The sequence below is a fragment of the Cyprinodon variegatus genome, unplaced genomic scaffold (assembly GCF_000732505.1).
Source record: "Cyprinodon variegatus isolate N-32 unplaced genomic scaffold, C_variegatus-1.0 Scaffold865, whole genome shotgun sequence".
Taxonomy (NCBI): Eukaryota; Metazoa; Chordata; class Actinopteri; order Cyprinodontiformes; family Cyprinodontidae; genus Cyprinodon; species Cyprinodon variegatus.
In genome coordinates, this window is record NW_015151318.1 from 98,141 (window position 1) to 124,613 (window position 26,473).

Here is a 26,473-nt window from a genome sequence, read left to right on the forward strand (position 1 = left end):
GTGAACGGCTCCAAATTTTCTTTAACAGAGAGTCTCCAGACTGATTTGCGAGTGAATCCTTGAAAGCTTGCGAGATCAGGATGGTCTCACGAGGCTAGTGGACATGTCCCCACCAATAATTTCCGATTTTTTCCGCTGTCCGCTCATTTACTTTAGCCAAAGGTAACAGAGGTTGAGTGCAGCTATCTGTGTTAAGAGCGTATTGATTCCGTGTTTTTTTTCTTCTCTCCCGTTGCTCCCGTGTCCCGCCTCTCGGTGTTACATCATCGGATCTGTCGCTGTGAGTCATCTGATTTGCAATCGCATTTCACTGCTTAGAGAGTAGCTACGTGGTTGGAAAAGAGACACACAGCAGCACTCAGTAAATAATAACCAGCAGCTACTTTGATGTTTAAGTTAAAGTTAGAAGATGGGTTGGTTAAAAAATTTGAGATCAAACCACTGAAAAATCTGTTTGTTTGACATACAGAGCTTTTTCAGCTAAAAACAGCAACAAATTTTAAGTTTATACAAGTTAGTATTAAAATGCAAGAAGCTTGAGAAAATATACTTTGCTCTTCTTTACTATTTTAAAAAATCAGGTTAAAAATAATATGTTTTCTTATAAAACAGACAGAATCAGACTGCAGAGCTCCTACATATCTTGAATTTTGTTTTTGGCGTCATCCTATTAGTAAAGAGGTTCGTTAATCTTTTTAAACAGAGCAGAGAGAGAAGTAAGGAGAGCTGCAGATTTAAAGGGGAAACAGATTAACTGGGATATGCAACATGCAATAAAATACAGTATATCTCTAAGTTTACAAGAAAAAAATATGCTATGCCATCTTTAAAATGAAGCATATCCATATTTTTCCGGATGGATGGAATTGAAATTGTACTTCTAGGGATGATATATCGATGATATATCGATTTTGGCATCGCAATTGGCTGTTATTCTTTTTTTTTTTATATATATACATAAATGTTTTTGGGCCCTATAAATGTAATGCATTAAAAGACATCTCTCTAGCATCTAGAAATATAAATATCAGTGTATTATGGCTCTCTTGTGTTCTAAACAATAGGGAAGCATTCAATAAATATACTATGTTTGAACTAATTTTTTAGAAAATAGAAAAACTTAATGAAAACGTTTGGGTTGAGTAACTGTTAGAGTGTCCACACCAACTTTTATTACAAAGTTACACCCTTGGTTGGAAGTCAAAAAAAATCTAAATAAAATGTTCGACAATAGGTTACTATCTGGAAAGATGTTTTAGGAATTCCTTAATGTTTACAGATGTCCCACAAACAGCACATATTTCATAACAAAAGGATACAAAAAAACTTTAAAACTAAGAGAAAGAGACGAGCAAACAAAATCTGTAAAATCAAAACAAAACAGATGAAGCAGTTAGAGTTTTCATCTCAGGAAGGAAGTAAAACCCTGGAGGCAAAACAAAACTTTAATCCGAAGAAAACATTAGGAAATGTTTCCAACTCATCAAATTGGAAACTTAAAGATAAAATCAGGCTTAGTTAGGAGAATCTAAAGAAACTGATTAACCTAACATTCATGTTTTTGTATTTTGAGAGAAAGCTGTAGCATGCATTTAAACACTGGAAAAACAATCTAGAAATAAGAAAATAAAAGCTTAAGTGTATTTAACCTTAATTTGAGTAGGTAAATGAGATGTTTTTACTGTTAAAATAAGAAAATTAGATAAAATGCACTTGAAATACGAAAATGCAATTGTGTTTTCTTACTTTAGGTGTAAATTGTCTTGTTTCATTGGCAAAATGTTTCTTTTTCCTCCTCAATCTAAGAACAAATGCACGTATTTTAAGAAAAACGTGACTTATCTAGATTTCAATTTTGTCCAGAGAACAGGCATTTAAAGGGACAGCATGCAATAAGAATCAAGACATGGATTGACTTTATTGCTGCAAGGCAGGAATGAAAAGACCTGCTCAGTAAAAAAAATAAAAAAAATAAAGAACAAAACATTTAATCATTGCAGGGTTCAAACAGCCTCTCAGAAAATACAGCAAAAAGTTGTGGAGGATAATGATGAATAGGTGTCACAAAGTTATGCAGCTCAGCATAAACAGCCTGTTATAACCTCCAAACACTGTAGACAACTGATGGTAAAATAAAAGGTTATGTGGAAAGACTTGTATCTAAAATAACAATAATAAAAAAATGGATCCTAAGTAATTAGATTTATCACATTTCTTTCCCAAACTCAGAACAGAACCAGTCCAAACTGCAGGTTTGGTGAAGCGATGCATCCCTGCTTCCAGGAAGCCAAATTACCTTTTGATGGTGCGGAGCAGAGTGGATCTGGCTTCGTTGTGGAAGGTGATGATGATGGATGTTGGAGGAAGATCTGAGTCGTAGTGTAGAGCGGTGCACCTGCCAAGAGAGAAAATAATGAACATGACATCTGATCTATTGATCCGGGGGAAGGGTGTCCTGTGCTACAGCTGTAACAAGTCGCATAGAAATCAATGAGCTTTTGTTCGGGATATTTTAGTTCGACCCGCTCAAATGAGCCAAGATGTTTAACCCATTAATGCACCTGAGAAAAGTCTAGAAGAATATCACTAAAAGTAAACCAGATTTCAGATTTATACGATGCAAAAAAGCCCTGAACAATAAGTCTATTTCTGTTTAAATATGTGTATTTGAGCAGAGAAGTAAACAATTTGCAAATAGAATAGGATGAGTTCTGTTTAAAATATAAAAATAGTGCATAATATCTTATCTTAATGGTGACATTCCTCATCCCATTGGCAGATTATCTTATTTATGAGCAAAAACACTTTTTTAAAGAACTTTTTATTTACTTTCAGATCAGTATTTGCAATTAATTTTTATTAAAAGCACATAAAAAGTAATTTAGACACTATTATTAATACTTAATAATTGAACAAATTGGTGCAAAATAGTTTACTCATTTTGAATGCTTTACTTTACGGATCAGCAGAACACACAGATACACACAGCATCCGCAGGTTCAGAGCCGCTGTAAATGAATTATAGATGATCCCCAAGATGCTCATTAAAATACAGACCATAATGGTGTGTGTGGAGTGTGTTGGCTGGGTCAGCAACCTCCTCTTCTCAAAGAGCGCAGACACACACATCCAGTATAATGAGAGGACTGGCCTTTACCTATCAGATTGATGGATTGGTGACATTTTCAAACAGTAGCAGTCTGCTTGCTCTGCTCTGGCCTTCATGTTTCTTTAAAAAGCTCTCCTTTTCTCTCTCACAGATCTGAACAACCTGACACATCAAGACAGCGTGATGGATGGCTCTAAGATGCTTTCCTTGTTTACCAGTTTTATATGATTGCATTTTTAGTTCACAGAAGTACTGAGAGGAGATTTTATTTTGAGATAATGTGGAAATGCCAAAGAGCAACTAGACAGTTTCCACAATCCTGCAGTTTTTAACCTAAAATAAAAGGATTAGAATTAGCAGTTGGTCTCAAATTTGGTGTATCAGATTCTTGGTATACAATGCAAAGTCAGTCAAAATTGTCTTTATTTAAATTAAATACAATTATTTATCTTTAAAAATATAATAAAAAGTGCGTCATCCTTTCATTTTAAGCACAAGAACACTCGTTCCTTTGTCAGCTCATTTGATTTACCAGCTGAAATGAAGGGAAAAACTATAATTGTATGGAAGTTGAACCTATTTTTAGATCAGGTTTTTGTAGTGGACTTCATGTTAGCACCCTCTGCTTTATTTCAACCCACATCCATCACTCTGCCATCTCAGCTGTTTGTTTGAACTTTGAAGGAAATGTTATATCAACAGACCTCATATGTGGCTGGATAAATAGAATTAAATTCGGACTTCTTTGATTATTGTTTAATTTGCAGGAGAGGTTCCAAATTTATGCACTGCTGTCAAGATAAACACCTACAGTTCAAAAAACATAAATCCAAGTGAGTCAGTTTTTCTTAAAACAAACACTTTTGTTGTCCAATTGAGCAGGTAAGTGAGACACCTTGCCACTGGAAAAGGACAATTTACATTTAAAAGAAGAAAAAGGAAGCGAGATCTGGGGCTGCACAGTGGAGCCGTGGGGAGCACTGCTGCCTTGCAGCAAGAAGGTTCTGGGTTCCATTCCTGTGGTCTTTCTAATATGGAAGCTCATTGGTAGAATTCCCTTTATGACAGAAAGAAGGCCACGATTCACACCATCTTATCATCCGGAGGGGGGAAACATTTAATTACAACCGAATTCATACAGCTGTCTTAAACACTTCATACATCCAGCAATTCATCGTCACAATTCAGTTATCCCCCAACCTTCAGCCCATTCTAGGTGGCATTTATAGTTTCCACATCGCATGACGTAACTGCACATGCACAGGAATATCATGTCGAAAGCTTACTGGAATTCACGTTTGCTGGTTGACGCCAGCGGTCGATTTAACACAGTGGGAGGAATGTTTATACAGATGTTCTCTGTTTATGCCAAACCTCCTCATACATCATCTAATTCCGTACGAATAAGGCATTAGGGACTTTATTATTGCTAAGACTCATACTTGACCTTCAGCATGTACTATGTTGTTGCTAAGTAGCTTTGGGGCCCCGTGTAAGGATATATAAGACAATAAAACTGCTTCTACACTACATGGAGTTTGCATGTTCTCCCTGTGTATGCGTGGGTTCTCTCCAGGTACTCCGGCTTCCTCCCACAGTGCAAAAACATGACTTTTAGGTTAATTGGCTTCCATGAATTATCCTTAGGTGTGAGTGTGTGTGTGAATGGTTGCTTGTTCTGTTCGTCTCTATGTTGCCCTGGCGACCGGTCCAGCTTGTACCCCGCCTCTCCCCCATTGACAGCTGGAGAAAGGCAACGGCACCCCTCGCCACCCCAGCAGGGATAAGCGTGACAGAAAATGGATGTTTTTTGTTTTTTTTTAGTTAATTCTTTTCTGCTTTTGTGAGAAGATGGAAGGAAAATGCAGACTTCCAGTTTCTATGCAGCGAAAAGTTATACTTTGGTCCAGAAGGGTTAATATCTGGTAACTGTTGGTTAGAATAATGAAGTTGAAGAATATGTTTGTTTGCCAAGGATGTAATCCAGCCTTCTGATCAAGCTGCCCTGCTGCCTCTCAATGACTAAAGTTTGCAGACCCCTAATCTACATAATTTTTAGTTTTTGAACTCTTTTTTTCCCTAAGTTTCTACACCTCCATGATGGAGAACAAATGTATGTTCTGTTGCACCAAAAAGCTTTAAAAACAATCGAAATAAGTGATGTAGCCTATAGATGCATATGAATGCAAAACCAATTCCTGTTTTTTGGTTTTTCTTAAATGTAATGTTTTTCAACAGCCAATCAAAAAATTATCTGGGTTAAATCATTCATTTCAGCTTCACATGTATAGTGCATTTCCCAACAAAAGCTCTTCTATAGGCTTTGAGGCGATGGAGATGAGATGTGGTTTTATGTGGTTCTTCTGATTGAGCATCTGAAATCAGATGACAGAGAAAATGCTGATCTAAACACTTTTAAAAAGTCTTTGTAGTTAAACATGATCTAAGTTTGCTTCTTCATGGAGTTACAGTCATTCTTGATCTAAACTTAACAAGAACTGCAGCTGGAGTTTCTCAGATTGTTCGTGTTACATAACAGAAACAAACGATGGTCTAACTTGATAGCAGCTGAACACGTGAGCTCGAGTGTCCTTGAGGCCAAGACTCCTCCAAAGGTTTTGCCGAGGGTAAGAACACACGCTGAACTCCTAATTTGTTGTATTAACAGGTCGGCACACGACATCAGTCACTGCACACGGGAACCCGGCTGTGAAATAATACTATCAGCAGCTCATTAACTCGCAATTTGATTTTTTTTCCCCTTTTAGTTTGGAGGCTTAATGATTAAATGGGGAAAGAATATTCTAAAGCACACTACAGAAATGCAGAGTTGAAGGAACTAGATGAAGGTTATAATCTTATAAGTCATGGTTTATTTTTCATAAATCTGCACCCTGACATTTTTTTTCATTAATTACTTCTATATTTGTTTATTTTTAGCTATTCCTCAGTGTGTTTGCTTCGGTGTAATTAGGAGTTCTTTCCTTTTACAAACATGGTGCCCCCAAAAATCTGTCATAAGGTTTATTTTATTTTATGTTTTTGTCCAAATTTTGTTTCCATTGTATTTTAATTGGCACGTACAGAAAATGTATATCAACTCCAAGTAGTTTTTTTTCTCAGCCTTAAAGCCCTTCTCTGTAAGATGCTAATTCCTGGTCTTTGTGAAGCTCTCAGTGGGGAGGTCCATGGCGCCGGGTCTGATTATGATTTTGACATCTGTGTCAGAAATTGTGAAGGTGAGCATCCAGCTGTGGCTGGTTTATGGTGATAATACGTTCTTTTCTCCTCCAGATTATGGTTCCAGTGTTAGACAGTGAAAACTTTAAATAGGTTCCCTTCTGTGTGTCTTTTACCAATAGGATTGCAAAGGTCTGGAGAGCTTCTTGCTCTCTTGTTAAATTCGGTCTGCTTAATGTCTTAGAACTGAAGCACCTCTTTGTAGGCCGATTCTGCAAACAGCTTTAAAACATAATGTTTTATAAACAGGAAAGACAAGCATGTGGATGACAAGCAAGCAATTCAGGGGGGAAAGTGACTATTTTTTTAAATCAGGATGCTCCAACTTTCTGATTATCAAATCAGTTTTTTGAAGCATTTCAGTTGAATGTTACTCAGAAGAGAAACACCATTACTATGAAGAGATTTCAGCTCGTTTCCTGTCTTTTTTACTATTTTGCATTGAAACTCACATTCTCTTTATTCCATTTATGCGCATAATCTAAAGAAACATTTTGTCAAAATGGATTATACAAAACATCTGGTGAAATCTTAAGTCAGCATCCCAATAAGAGATGTATCAACTAAGAAAAACACTGATGTGTTCAATGATAATTTAGCCTAGTTTGAGCTCTGATGTTGAGTCTGGTGCAGGGGTCACCAACATGGTGCCCGCAGCAACCAAGGGGCCCCTCATGGACCACATGGGGTGCCCTCAGACTTCTAAAAAAATGAACGATTCACCAGTGGGCTAAGTTTGAATTTTTCTTCTCTTTCTCTCCTTTCAGTCATAGCTACTGACAAATTTATAGATCCTTTTAAAATGACAATGTCTAAAATACAATTAGAACTTAAAGGTACACTATGCAACCGGTGTTGATTTTCCAGCGAGGCTCCCCCCAGAGGGCGAAAGTAAAAGTGCACTGTCGTAAATATGCACAGCTGTTCTCCTGGTTTCTCCGTCAAGCCAGGCGCGGTTGTTTTGAGCTTAGCAGACAGGCGAACGCAACGAATGCACACACTGGACGCAGCTGGCGCGACAGAAGCAGCGAGTTTACATGCAAAGTCAATGGTTGACGCGCGTCAAGGCAATGAGCATGCTTTTAACTGGGGGGTGTAGCAGTTCTCGCCGTAAAGCAAGACTGACTCTCGTGAGACTTCTGAGCCTGTGGGTGCGGGTCGGTGCTCCTGCAATTGCAAGTGCGGTATTTCCCCCACAGACCACCAGGGCGGCCGAGAATACCTTTGTTCAACCTGAAATGACTCATTTAATCATCCATAACGTTATGGAACACATTAATTAACTGAAAAATGTTGCATAGTGTGCCTTTAAAGAAAACAACGAAAATGTTTATAATGTAAAATGAAGTTTAGGTGAACACTGACCCTTGCTGTGCATGGGTCAGTATTGGTGGCCGATTCCTATGACTCAGTACCCTTGAAGTGGCCCTCAGCCTTAAAAAGGTTGGTGACCCCTGCTCTAGTGTTTCAGGTCATAATGTTTGCAGATGACAATGTGATCAGTAGTAGGAGGAAAAAATGTGGCAAGGGCCTCTAGAGACATGGATGTTTGGTCTGGAGAGAATAAAAGATGCATAAAAGAATAAACCAAAAAAAACAAAAAAAAAGAAGCAGAACAGAAAAGAGCAAAAAAAAAGCACAGCAGAGAAGTGAGCAAAGGATGGGATGGGAAGAAAAATGGGTTTGTACTGTTATAGTCGCAGAGCAACCAAAATGTTCAGTTAAGATAAAATCTACATCAGTTTAAAAGCTTTAATGGGTAAAACTCCATTCATTTGGGTGACAGACTAAAGATATGTTTGCAACTCAAGTGTTGTCTACTTTGATTTTCTTTTTCTGCTGAATGATAAAATAAACTGCTTTCTCCTAATTTATAGCATTGCGTTACCGGAGCAGGGTTAATAATATTAGGTGGTTGGTCTGTGTTGTATTATATTACTGACAGTGTGTTAAGGTGCTTATTGGGTTGGATAAAAGGTAGAGATACTAAATCCTTGTGAAATGGCATGAGGCCAGCCATGGTTTTTAAAGAGTTGTGCAAGCAAGTGGATGGAGAGAGGTGGCTTGGATGAACTGTAAAAAAAAAAAAAAGCAAAGCTGCAAGAGTGAAAATGTCTAACTAAACAAAGACAAAACCCCAAGAACAAATATGAGTGGAATGGTGTCTGCTGTTCAATGCAGTGAGGAAAGCTTGGATCTTTATATTGGAGAAACCAAACAACTTTTCAACAGATGCATGGCGCAACACAGAAGAGCCACCTTCCCCAGACAAGACTCAGTGGTACATCTACACCTTATGGACAAAGAAAATTCTTTTGAGGACCAGAATGTTCACATTTTGGACAAAGAAGACAGGTGGTTTGAGAGGGGCGTGAAGGAAGCCATCTATGGCTAAACAGGGGGGGTGGATTTCTGCTTTCAAAAACCTAAAATACAGCGATAGAGTTGATTCGTTCCCGCTATCATTGCAACCCTAACCTGACAGGGGAACAGAAGAACTCGCCTAAATAGCCAGGCCAATTATTCCCTCTAACAACCCCCTTTCAGAGAGATAGACAGATATGGGGCATTGCAGGATAACAAAGAAACCAAACGACTCCCATTCCAAAGGGGTGGACCCGTTCATTCGGTGCAATTTGCATGTTTTCTAAGCTAAACCAAGGCTTTGTTTTTGGCCACTCCATAAAGCCTGGAACTCAAAGCTATTTCGTACATTTTCAATTGAAAAAGCTTCCTGGATGGGAAGAAAAACATCAAAACGGGAAGCGAAACAAAGTGGATTCTTTTGTTTTTTATTACCTTTTTGAAATAACCATGAACTGGATGACTGAGATTCTTCACCAGCATGTCTAAATAAACAATAGGGACCGCTACTAAGATCCATCATAACCGAACAGATTAGAAATGATAAAACTGGAGGTGCAGAGTTAGAGAGAAGAATGGAGACGGCCTGGATCTGTACAGAGGAGCGTTTATGCTGAATAAAGTTTGACTGGTTCTAAAGAAACTGTTGGCAAATTATAAAGATAAATATCCTACTACAAACAACACCCTGAGCTATAAGTGCAGTTTAGAAACTGATTTGCAAGTTTCTCATATAACCATCTTTCATTTCCTTCTCGCTTTCTGTCGTTTTGTGGTCTGTCCCTTTCTCTGCATGTGAATATAAAATGTGCTGCACATATATCTGTCATATCGCATCTCATCAAGCCCCTCTGCATCCACCATCCCTCTATCTTCCTGTCGTTTTTTTTTTTCTGCAGCTGATTTATTCTGCAGTTCTACCAGAGAGAAACGATAAGAAAAAAAAAGAGATGTGCTGCTTCCCTTTAAGTGTGTGTGTGTTTGTTGGAGACAGAGAGAGCGAGTGAGGACAAACGAGGCAGAGAGACAGACAGACAGAGATGTAGAGATAAAAGTTGTGCTGACAGATGACTGATGTAGGAGCAGATAACAACAAGCTTCCTTATTCCCAAAGTGTGTGTTCAGGCGTGTGCACAATGTGTCTTTGTGTATCTGAGTGTTTATGAGAGCAAACCTGAGGATGCGGCAAAGCTTCAGAGACCACACATGCCCTTAGATACACAGATACATCCACATCATGCAAGAAGAAAGGGAAAAATATAAAAATAGATGACCTGATGGTGGACAGAGAGAAGTTAGTGGCAGGGATGGAGGTAAGGAAGGGCATTAGATAGATATGAAAGGAAATAATTTAATAAAGAGGGGGAAAAGATGGGAAAATTAAAGAAAAAAACTCAGAAAAGAAGAAGAGTTTAAAAAAATGAACACGAAAAAGAAAAAGGATGCAAGTATTGGACTTTAAGAGAGAAGAGTGGGAAACAAATTGATCAAAACTACATAAGAGAAAAAGGAAAAAAGAGAAAAACAGCAAGGGTTATGTGCAAAAGCTGGAGTAAAACAGAGAAAAAACAGGTAAAGCAGGATAAACATTAAAGAGAGTTAACATTTAGAGCTTAAAGGAGGGAAATGGAAAAGGGAAGCAAACGGTGGAGAAAAGACATTAAGACACAATCTTTAATCCCCAGAAATATTCATAAAATGACAAAAACAAGCAAACAGAAAATGTGTCGACTGGAATATTTTAGCTGTTGGAAAAGAAAGACTATTCCATGCAAAGAAGATGGCAAAAACAAGAAAACATTTAAAAATGATCCAAAATAATCGGTGTCAGAGAGAAATCTATAAACTATATCACAGACAAAGAGAAATGTCAATGTGGAGAGAATAGTTTTTCATATATCAAAGGAGGCCTTTCAACTGCCAGATCTAAAAGCAAAAGGACCCATCAGCCAAAAATCAACACAACATGAATCAGAAAACTGCAGAATGTCATTCTGACTTCTGTTACTTTAGCTTTGAATCAATGCCTCACAGTTACTACGAAGAGAAACACGCAAACAGATGCTTAACAAGACAATCTGAAGGAGTCTGATTCAGTTTTAAGAATGATAGAAATATAAACATAGAGAAGAAATCTGCCAGATAAAGACATTTAAACCCTGGTTAAGGAAGTCCAGCGAAAAGATTAGTCATCGAGTGATACGAGTATTCAGGCCACAATAAGATGATTTTCTTAAATTACAAAAAAATAATTAATCTATAATATTAGAACTAGAAGAATAAAAACATAACATTGTGATAATGACTTTACTTGTATATTATTAAAGTTATTTACTGTATCTAACATATAGGAATGTATTATTTTTCCAATATTACAATTTTATTTTTATTATTATTATTATTACAAAAAAGGAGTCTAGTATTGTCCTAATGTTGCATCAGAAGATAAATAATAGAAGAGAATAGATTTTTTATGTGTTCTAAAAGCAAAGGGAAACGCAATACAAACAGAAATAAGTCAAAATAAACATTAAAAGCGCACAAAAAATAGGGGGCTATAAGAATGGTTCAGAACTTCTATTAATATTTATTTATAAAACACTCCAAAAACATATTACAGCATTAAAGACAACTGTGCATAAAAAGCAGAGATAGAAACACATACTAAGTTTATTTGGAATCTCAATAAAGTCTAACAGCTACTGGGAGGAAGAATCTGCGATAACGTTCCTTTGCGCATCTAAGGTCCAGCAGCATCTTTGAAGGAGCTCTCTAGTTCTGCAACAACTTCATGCATGAAATGGAGACATTGTCCAAAAAGGATCATTTTTCTTTCCCAGATTCCTTCTGTCTCACCTGCACTGGGTGGATAGAGCATCTTGGGATACATCTGGCCTTTAAGATGAGCTCCTCTATCTGTTTCTTCCTCATCTTCTACTTTTTTGTAGCTTTTATGAAATAAATGATCAACTACTTTGTGTCTTTTTACTTGTATCTGTAAGAAAAGTTGCTAAAATCTCATTTTTCTTCATGCAAATATTATGAAATTTCTCACATCCTTTGCAAAAAAAACATTTGAAGGTTGTACATTTTTTCAAGATCTGGAAATGGAGCAGTTTAGTTATTTCTTCTCTTTTCTTTCCCAATGAAGACACAATTCTGATGTTGCTTTTGGTGCCCACACAATATGGAACACATTGTTCTAGGCCGACTAATCACCTTATACTTAAATATTATTAAAAAACAAAATAAAACTGAGTAAAGAGATGGAAAAAGAAAAAAACAGAATCATTAAAATTAATAAAACGTATTCCAAAGTCTGACACAGAAAAGTGAAGAATAAATAGGAGAGTAAAGATGTTTTATCCCTCCTTCACATTTCAGAACAGATGTTAAAAATATCCCAAACTTGATCCGCTAAAACATTTTAGCAGTAGGTGGAGTTTTTGTGAAGTTTGTCTCATCAAAGCTCAGCTGGAGGTGAGATCAACAGATGAAAAGAGAGGTCAAACTTCACACACATTCACCCAGACAGATTCCCCTCTCTGCGGGCAGTGGCAGCCGACCTGTCAAAGCGTGTGTTCGTGCTGAAAAATACTAATGGCCACTGATGTAGCCCTGAGACACTGTCAGAAACGCACACACACATACAGCCACACCTGCCTACAGCCTCTGATTAACACCTCCAACACATTGTCTTTCTGTCCTTCACTCGTTCTGCCTCAAAGGCTTTTTTACTTTTCTTTTTTCCCAACATTTCTCCTCACTGTACCCTTCTGTGAAATCCTTTTTTCTGGTTAAATCCAATTCTTTTTTTATATTCTTTTAACAAGACTCTAATGAAAAGTCACAAACAGACTTAAAGCAAATAGAATGAACAAACTCTTTATTTCATCTAAAGCCGGGCATACATTGTATGATTCTTTCTGCCCTTCTCCTAGCCTCGTGAGACCATCCTTATCTCGCAAGCTTTCAAGATTTTGCTCGCTAATCAGTCTGGAGACTCTACGTTAAAGAAAATTTGGAGCCGTTCACCAAACGAACGTCCAATCAGCGTTGGCTTTGAGGCGGGTTGAGGTGTGACGCAACGAGAAGCGCGACAGTTCAGTCTAAAGAACATGGCGGCTTCAGCCGATGAAACTAGCGTTAGCGTGGCTATCGAGCAAGTTTTATGGGAATTACAGAGTATTTCTTCACTGAAAGAAGAGCAAAACACTGCTCTGGAGGCTTTTCTCAGAGGAAAAGATGTTTTTGCTCTTCTCCCGACTGGTTTCGGCAAGAGTAGCCTGGCTGTTAGTACGTCATATGCTTCATTGATCTGATTGGTTTATTTGGCCCGTCTATCACCAACATAGGCCAATCAGCTAACCAGTATTTTCGCCCCTTCCCTAAATTACTTCAACCGAAGGTTTCCAGATGGATATGCGGAGCAAATCCATCTGGCGGAGTCAGGTTACGATTCTCCAGTCGTGCGAGACATTTTTTTCGATTGGGCTGAGTTTAAGCCTCATAGTGCGTCCTGCGTGGTGTGGTGTACTCGGAGTAACGAGGAATGATTAGCCTCTCACAACCATCTCCCGATCAGGAATCATAAGGTTCGGGAGAAAATCAAACATGTTTGAAATTCAGTTGACACTCTTAAGGTGTTCATGGGAAAATCCTGCTGTTGAAGAAGAGCTACGCATGTGCAAACAAGGGAGTTCTTCTTCTTCTGATGAGTCCGACCAGCGCCATCTGTCGGCGATGAGTCCGATGTTTGGTTTTTGGACGTGCAATGTGATCAAGTAGATCGTGTCAGAGTGTCGGGTCGCACAGTGTGAGAACATGCATCTTGAGCTGTGAACTTTTAAACCCTTCAGTTTTGACGTACAATGTGATCTGTAGCTGCGTGCAACGATAAAGTAGTAGTAGTAACCCGTTTCTTCCTCTATATTAGCAGTCTTCTTTATAATTTTTTCTTTTTCATGTATTTAAACCCTTCCAACATCCTCCTTACTGACCTATATAATCCAGAAAACTCACTGGGATTTTTCAAAACACATTCTTGTTGTCTCACCCATGTACCCTGTATAATATGATGCATCTTTAAAATATATAAACATTTATCTCTGCTTACAATGCGTTTAAACAAAACAGTGCTGCACCAAAGGAATAGGAGGTTGTGGTCACAAGACGGAGCTCAATCATTGCCAAATCTAAGTAGCTTCATGGCGGTGTTCTGTCAGATGAGCATACCCAGTCACACCAGCATACTGTACCTATAGTCAATACCTGTTTATCCCTTTAGTTTATCACTTTAGTTTGTACTTTAGTCATGCACAAAAATCTATTTAATACTTACTTTTTGGTGTTTTTTGAAGTGTATGGTGATCTTGCCTTAAATAGTTTGCTTTGGTACATGACTAAAGAAATACACACCCGTTTAGATAGTTTGAAGAGTATTTTTCGTACAAAACTAAAAGGATAAACGCAAATCTGACGTCTGACGCTGTTCTGACAGAACAGCAGCTCTGAGAAATTGCTTCTCCTCAATGTTACATTTTGAGCAGACCAACAACAAAAGTAAAATGAGGATAGACATATGTTGAGCGTTAGGCGTTGGTGGAAACTTAAGTCATTCAGGTTAGCAGTAGCGGACTTGTGAACAGGCTGGCAAGGCGTACATATAAAGGTTGGAAGGAAAACAGTGCGAGTGTGCTAGCTACTATTCAAGCTGGTAGAAGTTAAACTTGTAGGAATCTCCTTCAAGCAGGTATTAAACATTTGTTAATTTAATCTAATTACAAAGAAATGTTTGATTGTTAATTGATTAAAGTGGAAAATAACTATAATACATCTCATTCACTTCTTGGATTTTTTTTTTTTCCTACTGCCTATAACATTTAAAAAAGAACTTAGGTTCTACAGGTATATTAAGAAATTAACAAATTTATACATTAAAGAATTTAATGCTGAACTTTAATCAGATTTTTTAAATTTATTTTTAAAAGTGCATAAAACTCTACACAGTTTGGTCAGTGTGTTTATAAACCAAAAATGGTGGAAGCTCTAGAAAATTTTATTTTTACCAGTATCGGCTAATTTCAGTCTGTGTGATTGATTGGTGCCATTCTTAATTTACTAATAAAATAAACAATAATTTTTGTATTTTTTTTTATACAAAAAAGTTCAATTGATTGAGCAATTTAAAGCCTCTTTTTTCAAATATAGTTGCTGTTTGACGTGACTTCAAAGACACCAGAAGTTCTTCCTTCACTTCTCAAAGTGCGGATTTATTACTGGGTGGTGGCGCTCACAGAACTGAACTAAGAAAACGAAAAATTCTTCCCACGAATAATCCTGGGATCCAAAATGAATGCGACTATTTTATGCCAATTCCTCTTCCTGCAGCCAGGTCACTTTGATGTTCACCCTCAGAACTCGCCTCAATCCACCACTCTGGTATCAATCAAAGGCAAATCAAAGGTTGTTAAGTCGTTGCCCACTGACTCTGACACTTCTTCACCTTCACCTCTCCTCTAACTATATACTCTGTTCTGATGCTCCTTTTTTAATCCACCCTATTTAGCATCAGTTTACTTTGAATGAGAATTAAATGTTAATACAGCTTTTTCTTATTATTTCATACAAGCAGCAATTCATCTGGCATTATCTCTTCTGACTCTTTGTTATTTTTGCCATGTGAAACTCAATGCAGTTACAAATGAAGGAAATTTTATAATAATAAAAAAGAATGAATCAAAACTGTGCAATTAGGTAAACTTTGAACATGAGAAAAATATTTTACAGTTGTAAGGTATTAAAAATAGCATAATCCAAAAATGAAATGTTAAAATGAGTAGACATATGTAATAAATATTCAGTCTTTTATGAATAAAACAAAACAGCAGAGAAAAAAACTGTTTGTTGGGAGAGGTAATAATTATAAAGTCTAACAGCTGCTGGGAAGGAGAATCTGTGATAAGGTTCCTTTGTGCATCTAGGGAGCAGCAATGTGGTTTCTGCAGTTCTGCAACAACTTCATACTTAAGTTGGAGACATTGTCAAACAAAGATGTTATTTTTGCCGTGGTCCTTCTGTCTTTCCTCTCCTAAACTGGGGCATCTTTATGGACTTCTTAAAAATTTGGAATTGGAACAATTCGTTCTTTCTCTTCTCTTCTACGTAAATCCAGCCAAAATATTAATGTTGCTTTTGCTGAGCATGGAACACATCAGGCATGTTGTTTTAGGTTGATGTTAATTAGGGATATTATTACCAATGCTGTAGAAAATTCATGATAAAAATATAAATAACTGAATAAAGGGACAAAAAAAGGAAGAACAGAAATAATGTAAATGAGACAAATTATCCAAAGTCTTAGAGCGGAAGTCACGGATTAGCAAACCAACTGCTGGCTAATCTGACCCAACCTGATTTAAAACGTTTATAAATTACCTCATGGTTTCTAACTTCTCTTGTACTGCTTCTCCTGTTTGTACGGTTAAACCCTCAGGGACCAGGCTGCACGTGATGCAAATGAGCCAATGAGCTGCTGTCAGTCTGGGTTGCTGCTGCTGCTACTTTTAGACACAGCAGGCAAACTTGTGACAAGCCAGGCGATGGGAAAGAAGGAGAAGACAATTAAAAAACAATATTGATCCAGGCTCACGAATGCGCACCTTATGTGCTTTAGAATGGCTTAGTCTCCATTCAAACCCAGGTTTAACACCTTGCAGGGCAGCATAAAACCCACTGCCAACATTAAGACAGAAAAAATAAAGAAAAAACAAAAACAAAAGGTCAGTTCAGGCATTTGAACACCTGAACTTACATACTTCAAAAAATGAAAAAAATTCTCTATTTTCTTTATATATATATATATATATATATATATATATATATATATATATATATATATATATATATATATAAATAATCAAAGTATAACAAGGATAAATTCTGTTTAAATAACTGCCTATAATCTGCCAATAACTGCCAATAATTCTTTATTCAGACCTGATTTTTAATTGGTCACCCCTGTCTTAGAGGTTCAACTGAAGAAAAAATAGGAAACATAAAATTTATGTCGCCATGTTTCATTGTGATAAAATCTGATGTTACCATAAAGATAAAAAATCTCGATTTTTAATAAAAAAGCAGGTCCTACAGAGAGTCCAATATTTCTTCTAAATGTTTGCACTAAACTAGACATTTAGCTTCACCTTTGGCAGTTTTTACATGGGTTTTATGTTTAAGACTTTTAAACGATCACATATCAGATATATCCCTGAAGTTCTTCTCCACCTTTATAAGAACAGATACCCCTAGGTTAATTTTACTTTCTTAAATATTGTTAACACTTTCCTAAACTTTGTATGGTATGAATAAATATTCAATGTTTAGCATGTTAGAATATTTTTCCCTCTTCCTTGTGCAGCACAGTTTGGATCAGTGTCATTTTAATCCAAATCAAGAAGCAGCACGTCTGCTGAAGTGAGATATTTTGTTAAGCTTTTCACCTCTGGCCTTTATTCCTCTGTCCTCTATCTTTTTACTTTTATTCAGGTGTTCACAGAGGAGATGATGGCCTAGTTCTGGATGGTCGAGTAAAAATCCATTTACATATTTATATAAGCCGACTCACTAATGCACACAATGGTTGTGAATGAGGGAGCAGGGGGATTTCTGTTCCCCTCTTTGGGAGAGAAGGAAGGGAGGAAGGAAGAAATAACCGGGGACAGTTGATAATAGCTCATTTCTTCTCTTACTGGAAAATTCCATTAGGGAAAATTTCCGAGTCAATGACTCCACTGAATGAATGGCTTAAATGAATAGTTTCTGTAGACTCAACTATTTTAATTGAAGCAGGTTAAATCTCTAAAAAGCTCAAATGGCTTGAATTGCATTTGTGAACTTCACAGATGCAAGGACAATTCAAATAAAAGAAATAATAAAAAAAAGCAAAGGATTTCCCTCCTAACATTGATGTTTTACAACATTTTTAGTCGTTTTAAAGTAACTTTTGTTGCAATATCCTAGAAAATTGGAGGAATAAATAATAATAAAAAAATACCTCATCTTATTTCTACATTCATTAACAGTTTATTTCAAACTGAAATAATGAATGATAAACAAAGAATGCAACTTTAAAATGCAACATCAACAAAATCCACCTCAAAATAACGCAGAGGTGGACGAAATGCCAAACTACAAACTAGATGGGAATCAAGATAAAAACATAAACGTCTCAAACCACATTAAGACAACTTCATATTCACCAAATATTAAACTCAACATACAGGAAAGCCTGTTTTATTACTTTATCATTAGATAAGATGGTCAGCCTTTTTGTTTTTATGTTCTACATCAATTGTTTTGATTGCATAAAGATGGGCTTATATTCAGAGGTTATGCAGCCTCTCCAATTGGGGGATTTCAGGATTTCAATAGAAGTTTTTTTTTTTATTAACCGCTGTGTGTTTCATGCCATAATCTAACCAGTACGATGATGTGACTGCTAACAGTTATTCCAGAAAAATCTGGAAGACTGCTGCAGACCCTTGTTAGACCCTAACCTCGTGAGACCATCCTGATCTCGCGATCTTTCAAGATTTCACTCGCAGATCAGTCTGGAGACTCTCCGTTAAAGAAAATTTGGAGCCGTTCACCAAACGAACGTCCAATCAGCGTTGGCTTTGAGGCGGGTTGAGGTGTGACGCAACGAGAAGCGCGACAGTTCAGTCTAAAGAACATGGCGGCTTCAGCCGATGAAACTAGCGTTAGCGTGGCTATCGAGCAAGTTTTATCGGAATTACAGAGTATTTCTTCACTGAAAGAAGAGCAAAACACTGCTCTGGAGGCTTTTCTCAGAGGAAAAGATGTTTTTGCTCTTCTCCCGACTGGTTTCGGCAAGAGTTTGATCTTGTGGTTGTGTTTTCGTCGTCGCTCTGTTAGTACGTCATCTGCTTCGTTGATCTGATTGGTTTATTTGGCCCGTCTATCACCAACATAGGCCAATCAGCTAACCAGTATTTTTGCCCCTTCCCAAAATTACTTCAACGGAAGGTTTCCAGATGGATATGCGGAGCAAATCCATCTGGAAGAGTCAGGTTAGTTAGACCCCAGTGTGTGATTAGAAATGATAAAATAGGCATAAGACAGACAAAAACTTTACTTAAGAAAAAAAGCAATACTTTCATTTTCTTTTCTTTTTACTTAATAAAAGGTAAAATGTGTTCTTCCAAGACATTGTTCAAGTAAGGGTAAAACAGCTTCTCTTGAACTGAGCAATTATTGCTGTAAAAATCTGATTTAATATTTGAAGTTATGTAATCAGATAGACAGTTGTGTGCAACTTCTTCTCATTTAATTTGAAAAATTAAATGAAATTGTGCCGAAAAAACACTTTTCCAGTTCATTTTTTATTTTTTTTTTTTACATTAAATCACAAAAAAGAACCTGTAACTTCCTTTTGGGGTCAACAGAGAATATTAAATTAAATGCACAGTATGTAATGCATTTATGTTAGCAAAGGATAAAGAAACTTCAGCAACAAAATGTAGTATTTTCTGCATTTTCACTCAACTTTAAAAAGTTCCAGTCACTTTTGGTGGGTAGAGGAACCAGAAGTTTTACTCAAGAGCTGAGACACTGAGCTACATGAGAATATTAGTCAAATCAAAGTAAAACGTACGGCAAACTATAACAACTTCTAAAAGTATATTTCTTTCTAAAAGTTACAGAAGTAAATATAAGTATTTAGTATCTACTTCTGGAGAGGAAAGTACAGCAGACCATGAGGTAAGATAATAATGAGAGGTCAGTTTGTGTGCAGCTGTTTCTGCTTTAGCCTCATTTTAATATTTTCTTTTAACTTTCAGAAACATCATTTATCTTTTCTTTTTATTCCATAAAAACTAAACTAAGGGTTACTCTGCTGTGTGGTTGATAGCTGGGTCATAAAGCTTCTGCAAATTTCTGCATTTGTCATGTTCACCGCTCGGTCCAGAGTGTCTCTTTGTTTCCTTGTGATCAAATGGCAACCTATAGCAACCAGGTCTACCCCATCCAATGATCGCCTAAGGTTAAACCCCCCCTCTTTATCTAGAAGGCTATTTCCTCCGTTTCTGATGCTGAGTGGGTTATTCCCTCTACAGTTTAACCTGATACACAACTCTGCTGTCATTGGAGCATTTAGTTCCTTCTCCAGAAAAACTGCTGTAATTTAAGAGCCAATCTGTGTTTCTGTCTCAGTCAGCAACATGCTTAGCAGCGTTCAGAGGCTGAATGACCTGACTGCTAACCGCAGAACTAAAACACATGACAACAATACTAACCAAACAGTAGAACACGCACCTTTCCATTTTCTATCATGTTTTCTTTCTGTCTAAATCATGAATTACAAAATAGAATTAAGAATAATGAATTACCTCATATTTTAAGGATCCTATATCTTATTTTTTTAAGCTTTCCAAAGTCAACTGTAGACACATATAATAAAATAATACTTTTATTATATACCGGTAATATATAATAGAAGAAAGCATTCAGCTCCAAATGGATACCACCTTGCAATATAATTATACATTTTTTGATTTTAAAGTTGTGTTTAAAATGAAGCCGCCTCAGAGACGTAATATGGCCAATACATATTTTTTAAATTTTAGCTAAAAAAACAAAAACAAAAGCAGTTGCAGAACTGTCCCTGTGCAGATTAGTTGCCAAATGAGCCACTTGACCTTTACTTTAAGCTAGAATCATTGCGCTCTGCATATCATAACCCCTTCCTGATTGGAGAAAGTGGGCGTTTGTTTACAGTGCAGGCGCAGCGCAGTTAAAGTAGGTGCTTCCTGGAGGAAGCGTCCTTAATTAGATATTAGCCAACTTCTCGTTTTCACACAACCTAGACTGCAGAACTAATGAGGATTAGTTAGAGATCAATTAGTCAAGCAAAATACCACTTTTTTTCCCCGATTTTGACGAATAATTATCATTATAACGCAGCGAAAAGCTAAAATTTTGATACTGAGTGATATAAGCTCTTGCCAACACATTTTTTTTTTTTTTATTTAGCTAAAAAAAGCAACAACCAAAAGCAGTTGCAGAACTGTCCCTGTGCAGATTAGCTGCCAAATGAGCCACTTGATATTTACTTTAAGCTAGAATCATTGCGCTCTGCATCTCATAACCCCTTCCTGATTGGAGAAAGTGGGAGTTTGTTTACAGTGCAGGCGCAGCGCAGTTAAAGTAGGTGCTTCCTGGAGGAAGCGTCCTAATTTAGATATTAGCCAACTTCTCGTTTTTACACAACAGGGAGGGATTTCAACCTAGACTGCAGAACTAATGAGGATTAGTTAGAGATAAATCAGTCAAGCAAAATACCACTTTTTTTCCCCGATTTTGACGAATAATTATCATTATAACACAGTGAAAAGCTAAAATTTTGATACTGAGTGATAAATAAGCTCTTTAAAGTGTAAAAAATAAGGCAAAGCTGTGTGTCAGGGCTCATTGGGAGGACACAGCACATCTGACACTTTCTCTTATCTGTAAGAAAAACATGACCTGCTGCGGGTTTTCCTCGCTGTGTTTGACGGTCAGTTTTTTGACCACAACTGAGACTCTGAAAGCAGAAGGTTGAGTTTTTCAGTTTCCAGCCACAACAAAGGTCCCTATTTAAAAACGAAAGGGGTCTAAGTTTGAATTTACACGCTTCATCCGTCCCTTATCAGAGCCGTTTATTATTCCCTCTCATCTGTGTGAAACTGGGCCAAGTAAACACACTCTGATCTGATCCATTTATAGACGATCCCCCAACAGACAGACGGCGGTTCTCTTTCCAGGAACTTATCACCATTTTCATTTGCTTAAATAATCCTTAACAAGCTGAATAGTGAGAAGGTGTTGAAGTGTCACTCTTTGGTATTTTTGTCGTAATTTGTTTTGGGTTTTTTTTTATAGGAAAACTGGGGGTGAGGTTGTCACGCATATGATGAATCTTGGCAACAACTTGCGCTGGGGACCAACTTTAACACCCACATTATAAGGAGCCTGCCATCTGGGGGGATAATTCTGGTTTCTAGAACAGACACTTCAACAACAAGAAGTTGAGGATATGAGTCTAAAGGACGGGCTAAAAACAGACTGTTTTTTAAGCAAAAAGAGATGATTTTTTTAACAACCGCCTGGGCTCCACTGGCTCCTTGTTAGAGCTGCTGCGTTCTCCCAGCGGAGCGTCGAGACCCGTGTTTTCCACAGTTTTTTTGAGAGTGTTTGAAGAACATGAGGCTGGAGCTGCTGGGAGTGAAGCTTCACCCTGGTGCTGATTATATATTCATGCTTTTCCAGGTCCACCAGCGTCTGCCTGTATGGAGCAGTCTGAGTCGATGCGCAGGTATTTCCTATTGTGGAAACATTTCTGCTGGCATTAGCAGATCGTCTGCATGTACATAAACTCAGCAATTTAGTTTCCTAATGAATGTATATATTTGTGCAGATGAGTGTGTAATTGGTGTGCTATTGATCCATTTAGTGGAGAACTGAAACAACGGGAATAATATAAATTAGTAAAGCTTGAATCTATAAAAGGCAAACAGCCACTCAACCGAACATCATGCAAATGTTTTCAGACACTTAATTGCTTGAAAAAAGGCGAGCATTAAACGGCTCTCGCTGTGACCTGTTATTTTCTCCCCCATCACTTGTGGGAGGCAGGGATCTAGTTATCCTTCTCTTTTCTCCTCTGTTTTAGATCATTATGTGGTAAAGCTCTTTGCAGACGGGCAGCAAACAGGAGCATATCTGTGCCATGACAGGAGGAAACCCAGGAGGAATGCATTTCCTGGGAAAACTGCATAGTCAAATTCTTTCAGCAAAATACATTCTGAGACAGAAACGGGTTTACAGCAGGATTTACCCAGAGGAGGAAGGATGGAGCATGACTAGGGATAAATGGAGATGAAAATCGGGGCTGATATCTATATCTGATATTAACATTGTCATTATGGCAAAGATAACCAATACTTACCAATATTATACAGTAGCGGCAACTCAAAATGGCCCTTCCCAGTCAAATGTCAGCTGAATGGCAGCCTACTTCCCAGGAAATCCCCTCCAACTTCCAGACACTGGAGTGACCCCTCCTCCTCCTGGGCGTACATATTTTTCTACTCTGACTCCACCCTTTCACTGAATTACAGGGTCTGAACAGGAGATGGCGCTTCTCTTTAGATCTTAATGTTCACAAATCATGACAGAAAGAATATTTTAGTTCAAGTATTGATGTTTAAAAAGGATTTGTAGGGGACCAGCCCAGGGCCCATTAAGGAAAGTGGGGACATTTTGAATGGTTACTACTGTATATCCGTTTTTTTGACCGTTTAAACACAGTGAGAGACTGGCCACAATGCCGACCTGTACAACAATAATGGTTACATGACCAAACTTAATACCGCATGACCGCCCCCATCCCCCCACCTCCTGAAACAGAAAAAGCAAATAAATGAACATAAATATCAGCTGGTAATAACAGCCCAGTTACCTAGTGGCCTGATACAGACAGTGCTGGGAGAAATGGCATTAAAAAAATGACGACACTAGAAACTGTGTTTATATTTGATGAAAAAAGAGCAAACTAACAATTTTGTATATGCGTTTTACTCTGTTATATTACTTGAAATCTAACAACTCAATCAAAGTGATTTTACAGAAGTGCACTGTGAGCATAGTGAGAGATTTTTACTGCAGGGACGAGCAGGGAGCTGAGATAGAGGCATACATGACACTGATTGGCTGAGAAGCTGTAATCTGGGCGGGTCCTAAAGAAAAGTGTTCTCTTATGTCATAAGCTAAAAATTCCTGTGATTTTCTCATTATGTCTGAAACAAAAACCTCATTTACATCAGCTAGAAGCACCAACAGACAGAGATATGGCTGCCCACATGCTGCTAATAAGTTTAGTTCTATTTGAAGGTGTTTAATATGAAAAATTTTGGTTAAATTGCTTGAATCGCATGATTCTTCAACTTTCTATCCATTTTATAACTAGCGAGCTGTCAACATGCAGAAGTGTACAGTTCTAAAAGTATTGAATTTGCTTTATTACTCTTAAATGAAAATAAAAAAAACCTGAAAAACAAAAAACATAATTAAATCTACATAATTATATTGCAACATACTTATCCAACCACACAGCAAAGTGGTGCAGATCAGCATCCATATGCATTTTAATAAATATCTAAATCAAGATTTTAATTAAAATCAAAGACCTTTTATTTCGTTGAACCTCTGGTTGCCTTTAAAGCAAAGGTTTTCCAAATTGACATTTCAAAGCATAAAAGGTAACTGCATTAATACTTTGCTAAGTAAATAGTTACTTTGATTGTGCAGTAACTGAGTCACTAACTCAGTTACCTTTTGGGAGAAGTAACTTTAAGTATTTCTCAAGACTGGAAACATGTCCTTAAAATTACAACAGTTTCTGAAAGACGTCGTAAAAAGAAATTTTTTTAGTGGCTGGTAAACACTGTATCTACTATTCTACTATAAATGTATTACTATAGATCTACTTTATATACTATTTAGATCATATAAATACACTCAATGGATTCTACTTTAAAAACAGAAAATGATCAAGCCTTAATTTTTGAACTTCATTGTTGGAATTGAACATTTTTAACATTAAACATTTTGATCTAAAACTATTTGATGTGATATAAAGATCTAAATGATGAACTCTCATATTGAGGTACTCAGCAAACATCTGTAAACTGCAAAGCCACGAAACAAATCCTGAGCACTTTGCATTGTTTATTCCAAATAAATATATTTCTGTATTTACTTACTTCAGCTGTATATTTGCTTGTCTTTGTGCAGCATCTTTATACCAAGAGTGATTCCTCATAAATGTAAAACAGTACCTGATTTCTGATTAATGTTGTTGCAGATTTACAAAGTCCGGGTTTATAGGACACTCTACAGAGGAGCGGATGCTGAACTCCCGTCCTAAAGCATTCCCGTCCTCTAATGTTTAGCTGCATCCATTCTCCAACACGGCTGAATCACATGAAAGGCTCATTACATGGCCTCAGAGCGTGATTCACTTGTGTTCAAGTCAGAATGCATCCAACAGTGGCAGGAAAGTAGCTTTTAAGGATTTGTTGTCAACAACAAGGAATTATTAGAGTGGAACTTAAAGGCGTTCTAAGGAGTATGATTTGTTGCTCGGTTAGCTTATTTCTTTGTTTGCTCTTTTTAAATAAGTCCATTCTTCAGGCCACGGCTCACCACACCCTCAGCGGTTCTTCAAACTTCTCCATTCTTCCTGTCACGTACGAGTTCAGAGAAATCAGCGTCTAAATCAAGACGAGGCTTTGAAGATTAAAGCAGACGAAAGATCTGTCCCAAAGAATGACAGAGGGGGGAGTTGGTCCCTGTTCAGCCTCTAGTTCTGCCTCCATCCACTACAGGAACTTCAGAAGTAAAAAGGATGAAGAGCGGTTGAGAAAGAGGAGGGAGGACGGTTAAAAGGTAGAAAGGATAATAGAATGGACGGGCAAAGGAAATAGACCACAGATGTTATTATGGCCTTTAGACACTGAAGCTTTAACCCTTTCTAAGGCAAGTTACAGTTTTTCATCACTTGCATACCACTTAAAAATGGATCCCCCCCCCCCGTCCCTCAGTGAGCTCTAGAAACACAAGATCTATATCCAGCCATTCAGCAAAGATCCTGCTACATGGCTGTACATCTTATTTTTGGCATTTGACCAATTAGATGAGCCCATTAATGATATATTACCTACTAACTAAAAAGTTAAGTCATAAAAAAAGGTAAAAAGCTAATTGAAAAGTTAAAAAGTAAAGTTAAAAACGTAATAAGCATAAATAATGATTTTATTTGGGTTTACAAACTAAAAAAATGTAAGTGCCAGCATCAGCATTAATGCCTCTAAGGTTATGTTGTTCCAAAAAATGTGTGTCTTTTACTCTTTGAGTGTTTTTTTTTATTAATTTCTTATAGAAGTATTTTTGTTATTTTACTTAATATATTCGGCCAAGTTGGCGTTTCTTGTTATTACATTGACATTAGTTTTTGCCATCAAAATTTCCATATATTTTTGTAATATTAACTGTTAACTGGATTCCAATAAAATTATTGGCTTGAAATGTTGATTTTCAAAGTGCCGTATAAAGGGTTAATAAACCAGCAAGACAAGAGTAAATTAGTCGGAACTTTTTATCTCATAAATTCATCAGCTGCAACCAGAAACAAAGATGGAGAAAGAAGAAAAAAACGCATCTTCATTAATCAAAACAAACTTTAAATACTTAGCTCTAAAAACGTAAAGTTTGCTAAGATTATATTTCGTCTAGATCCAGTTAAGTTTCATCTTTACGTCCTCAGAAACAGCGACCAGAGAATAAACACAAAGGATCTGAGGTGTCAAGTTAGGTTTACAAAAAGGTAGAACTGATTGTTTTTAGGTAGGGAACTGCTTTACATTTTAATCATCAGCCTCTGCAGATTTGTTTTCCGTTTTCATTTTAAAACACTGAATTTAGAGATTTTTTATTTTTCATAATCTGATCCTGCCAAATGCGGCGCAGTGCTGCACAGATCAGGATCTGCAGGAAAAGAAATCTAATCAGAGCTTCTGCTGTTGGACACTTTGAGGTTCATTGTCTGGTGTTTAAGTGAATTTGTATTATCAAAAAGACACCAAACCAGATGAAAGTGCGCATTCAGCGTCTGCTCTGCCGATAATGCAAGCGTAGAAG

At 37.1% G+C, this 26,473-nt stretch overlaps 1 protein-coding gene across 1 annotated transcript in view; it reads right to left on the minus strand.

The window, feature by feature from the left end:
• Window positions 1–26,473, minus strand: part of LOC107099384 (polypeptide N-acetylgalactosaminyltransferase 14-like) — a 271,170-nt gene that overhangs the window by 91,551 nt on the left and 153,146 nt on the right. Inside the window, exon 3 of the mRNA XM_015397480.1 lies at window positions 2,297–2,395. Within this exon, the coding sequence (XP_015252966.1) occupies window positions 2,297–2,395 (99 nt within the window). The remainder of the gene's footprint in view (window positions 1–2,296; window positions 2,396–26,473) is intronic.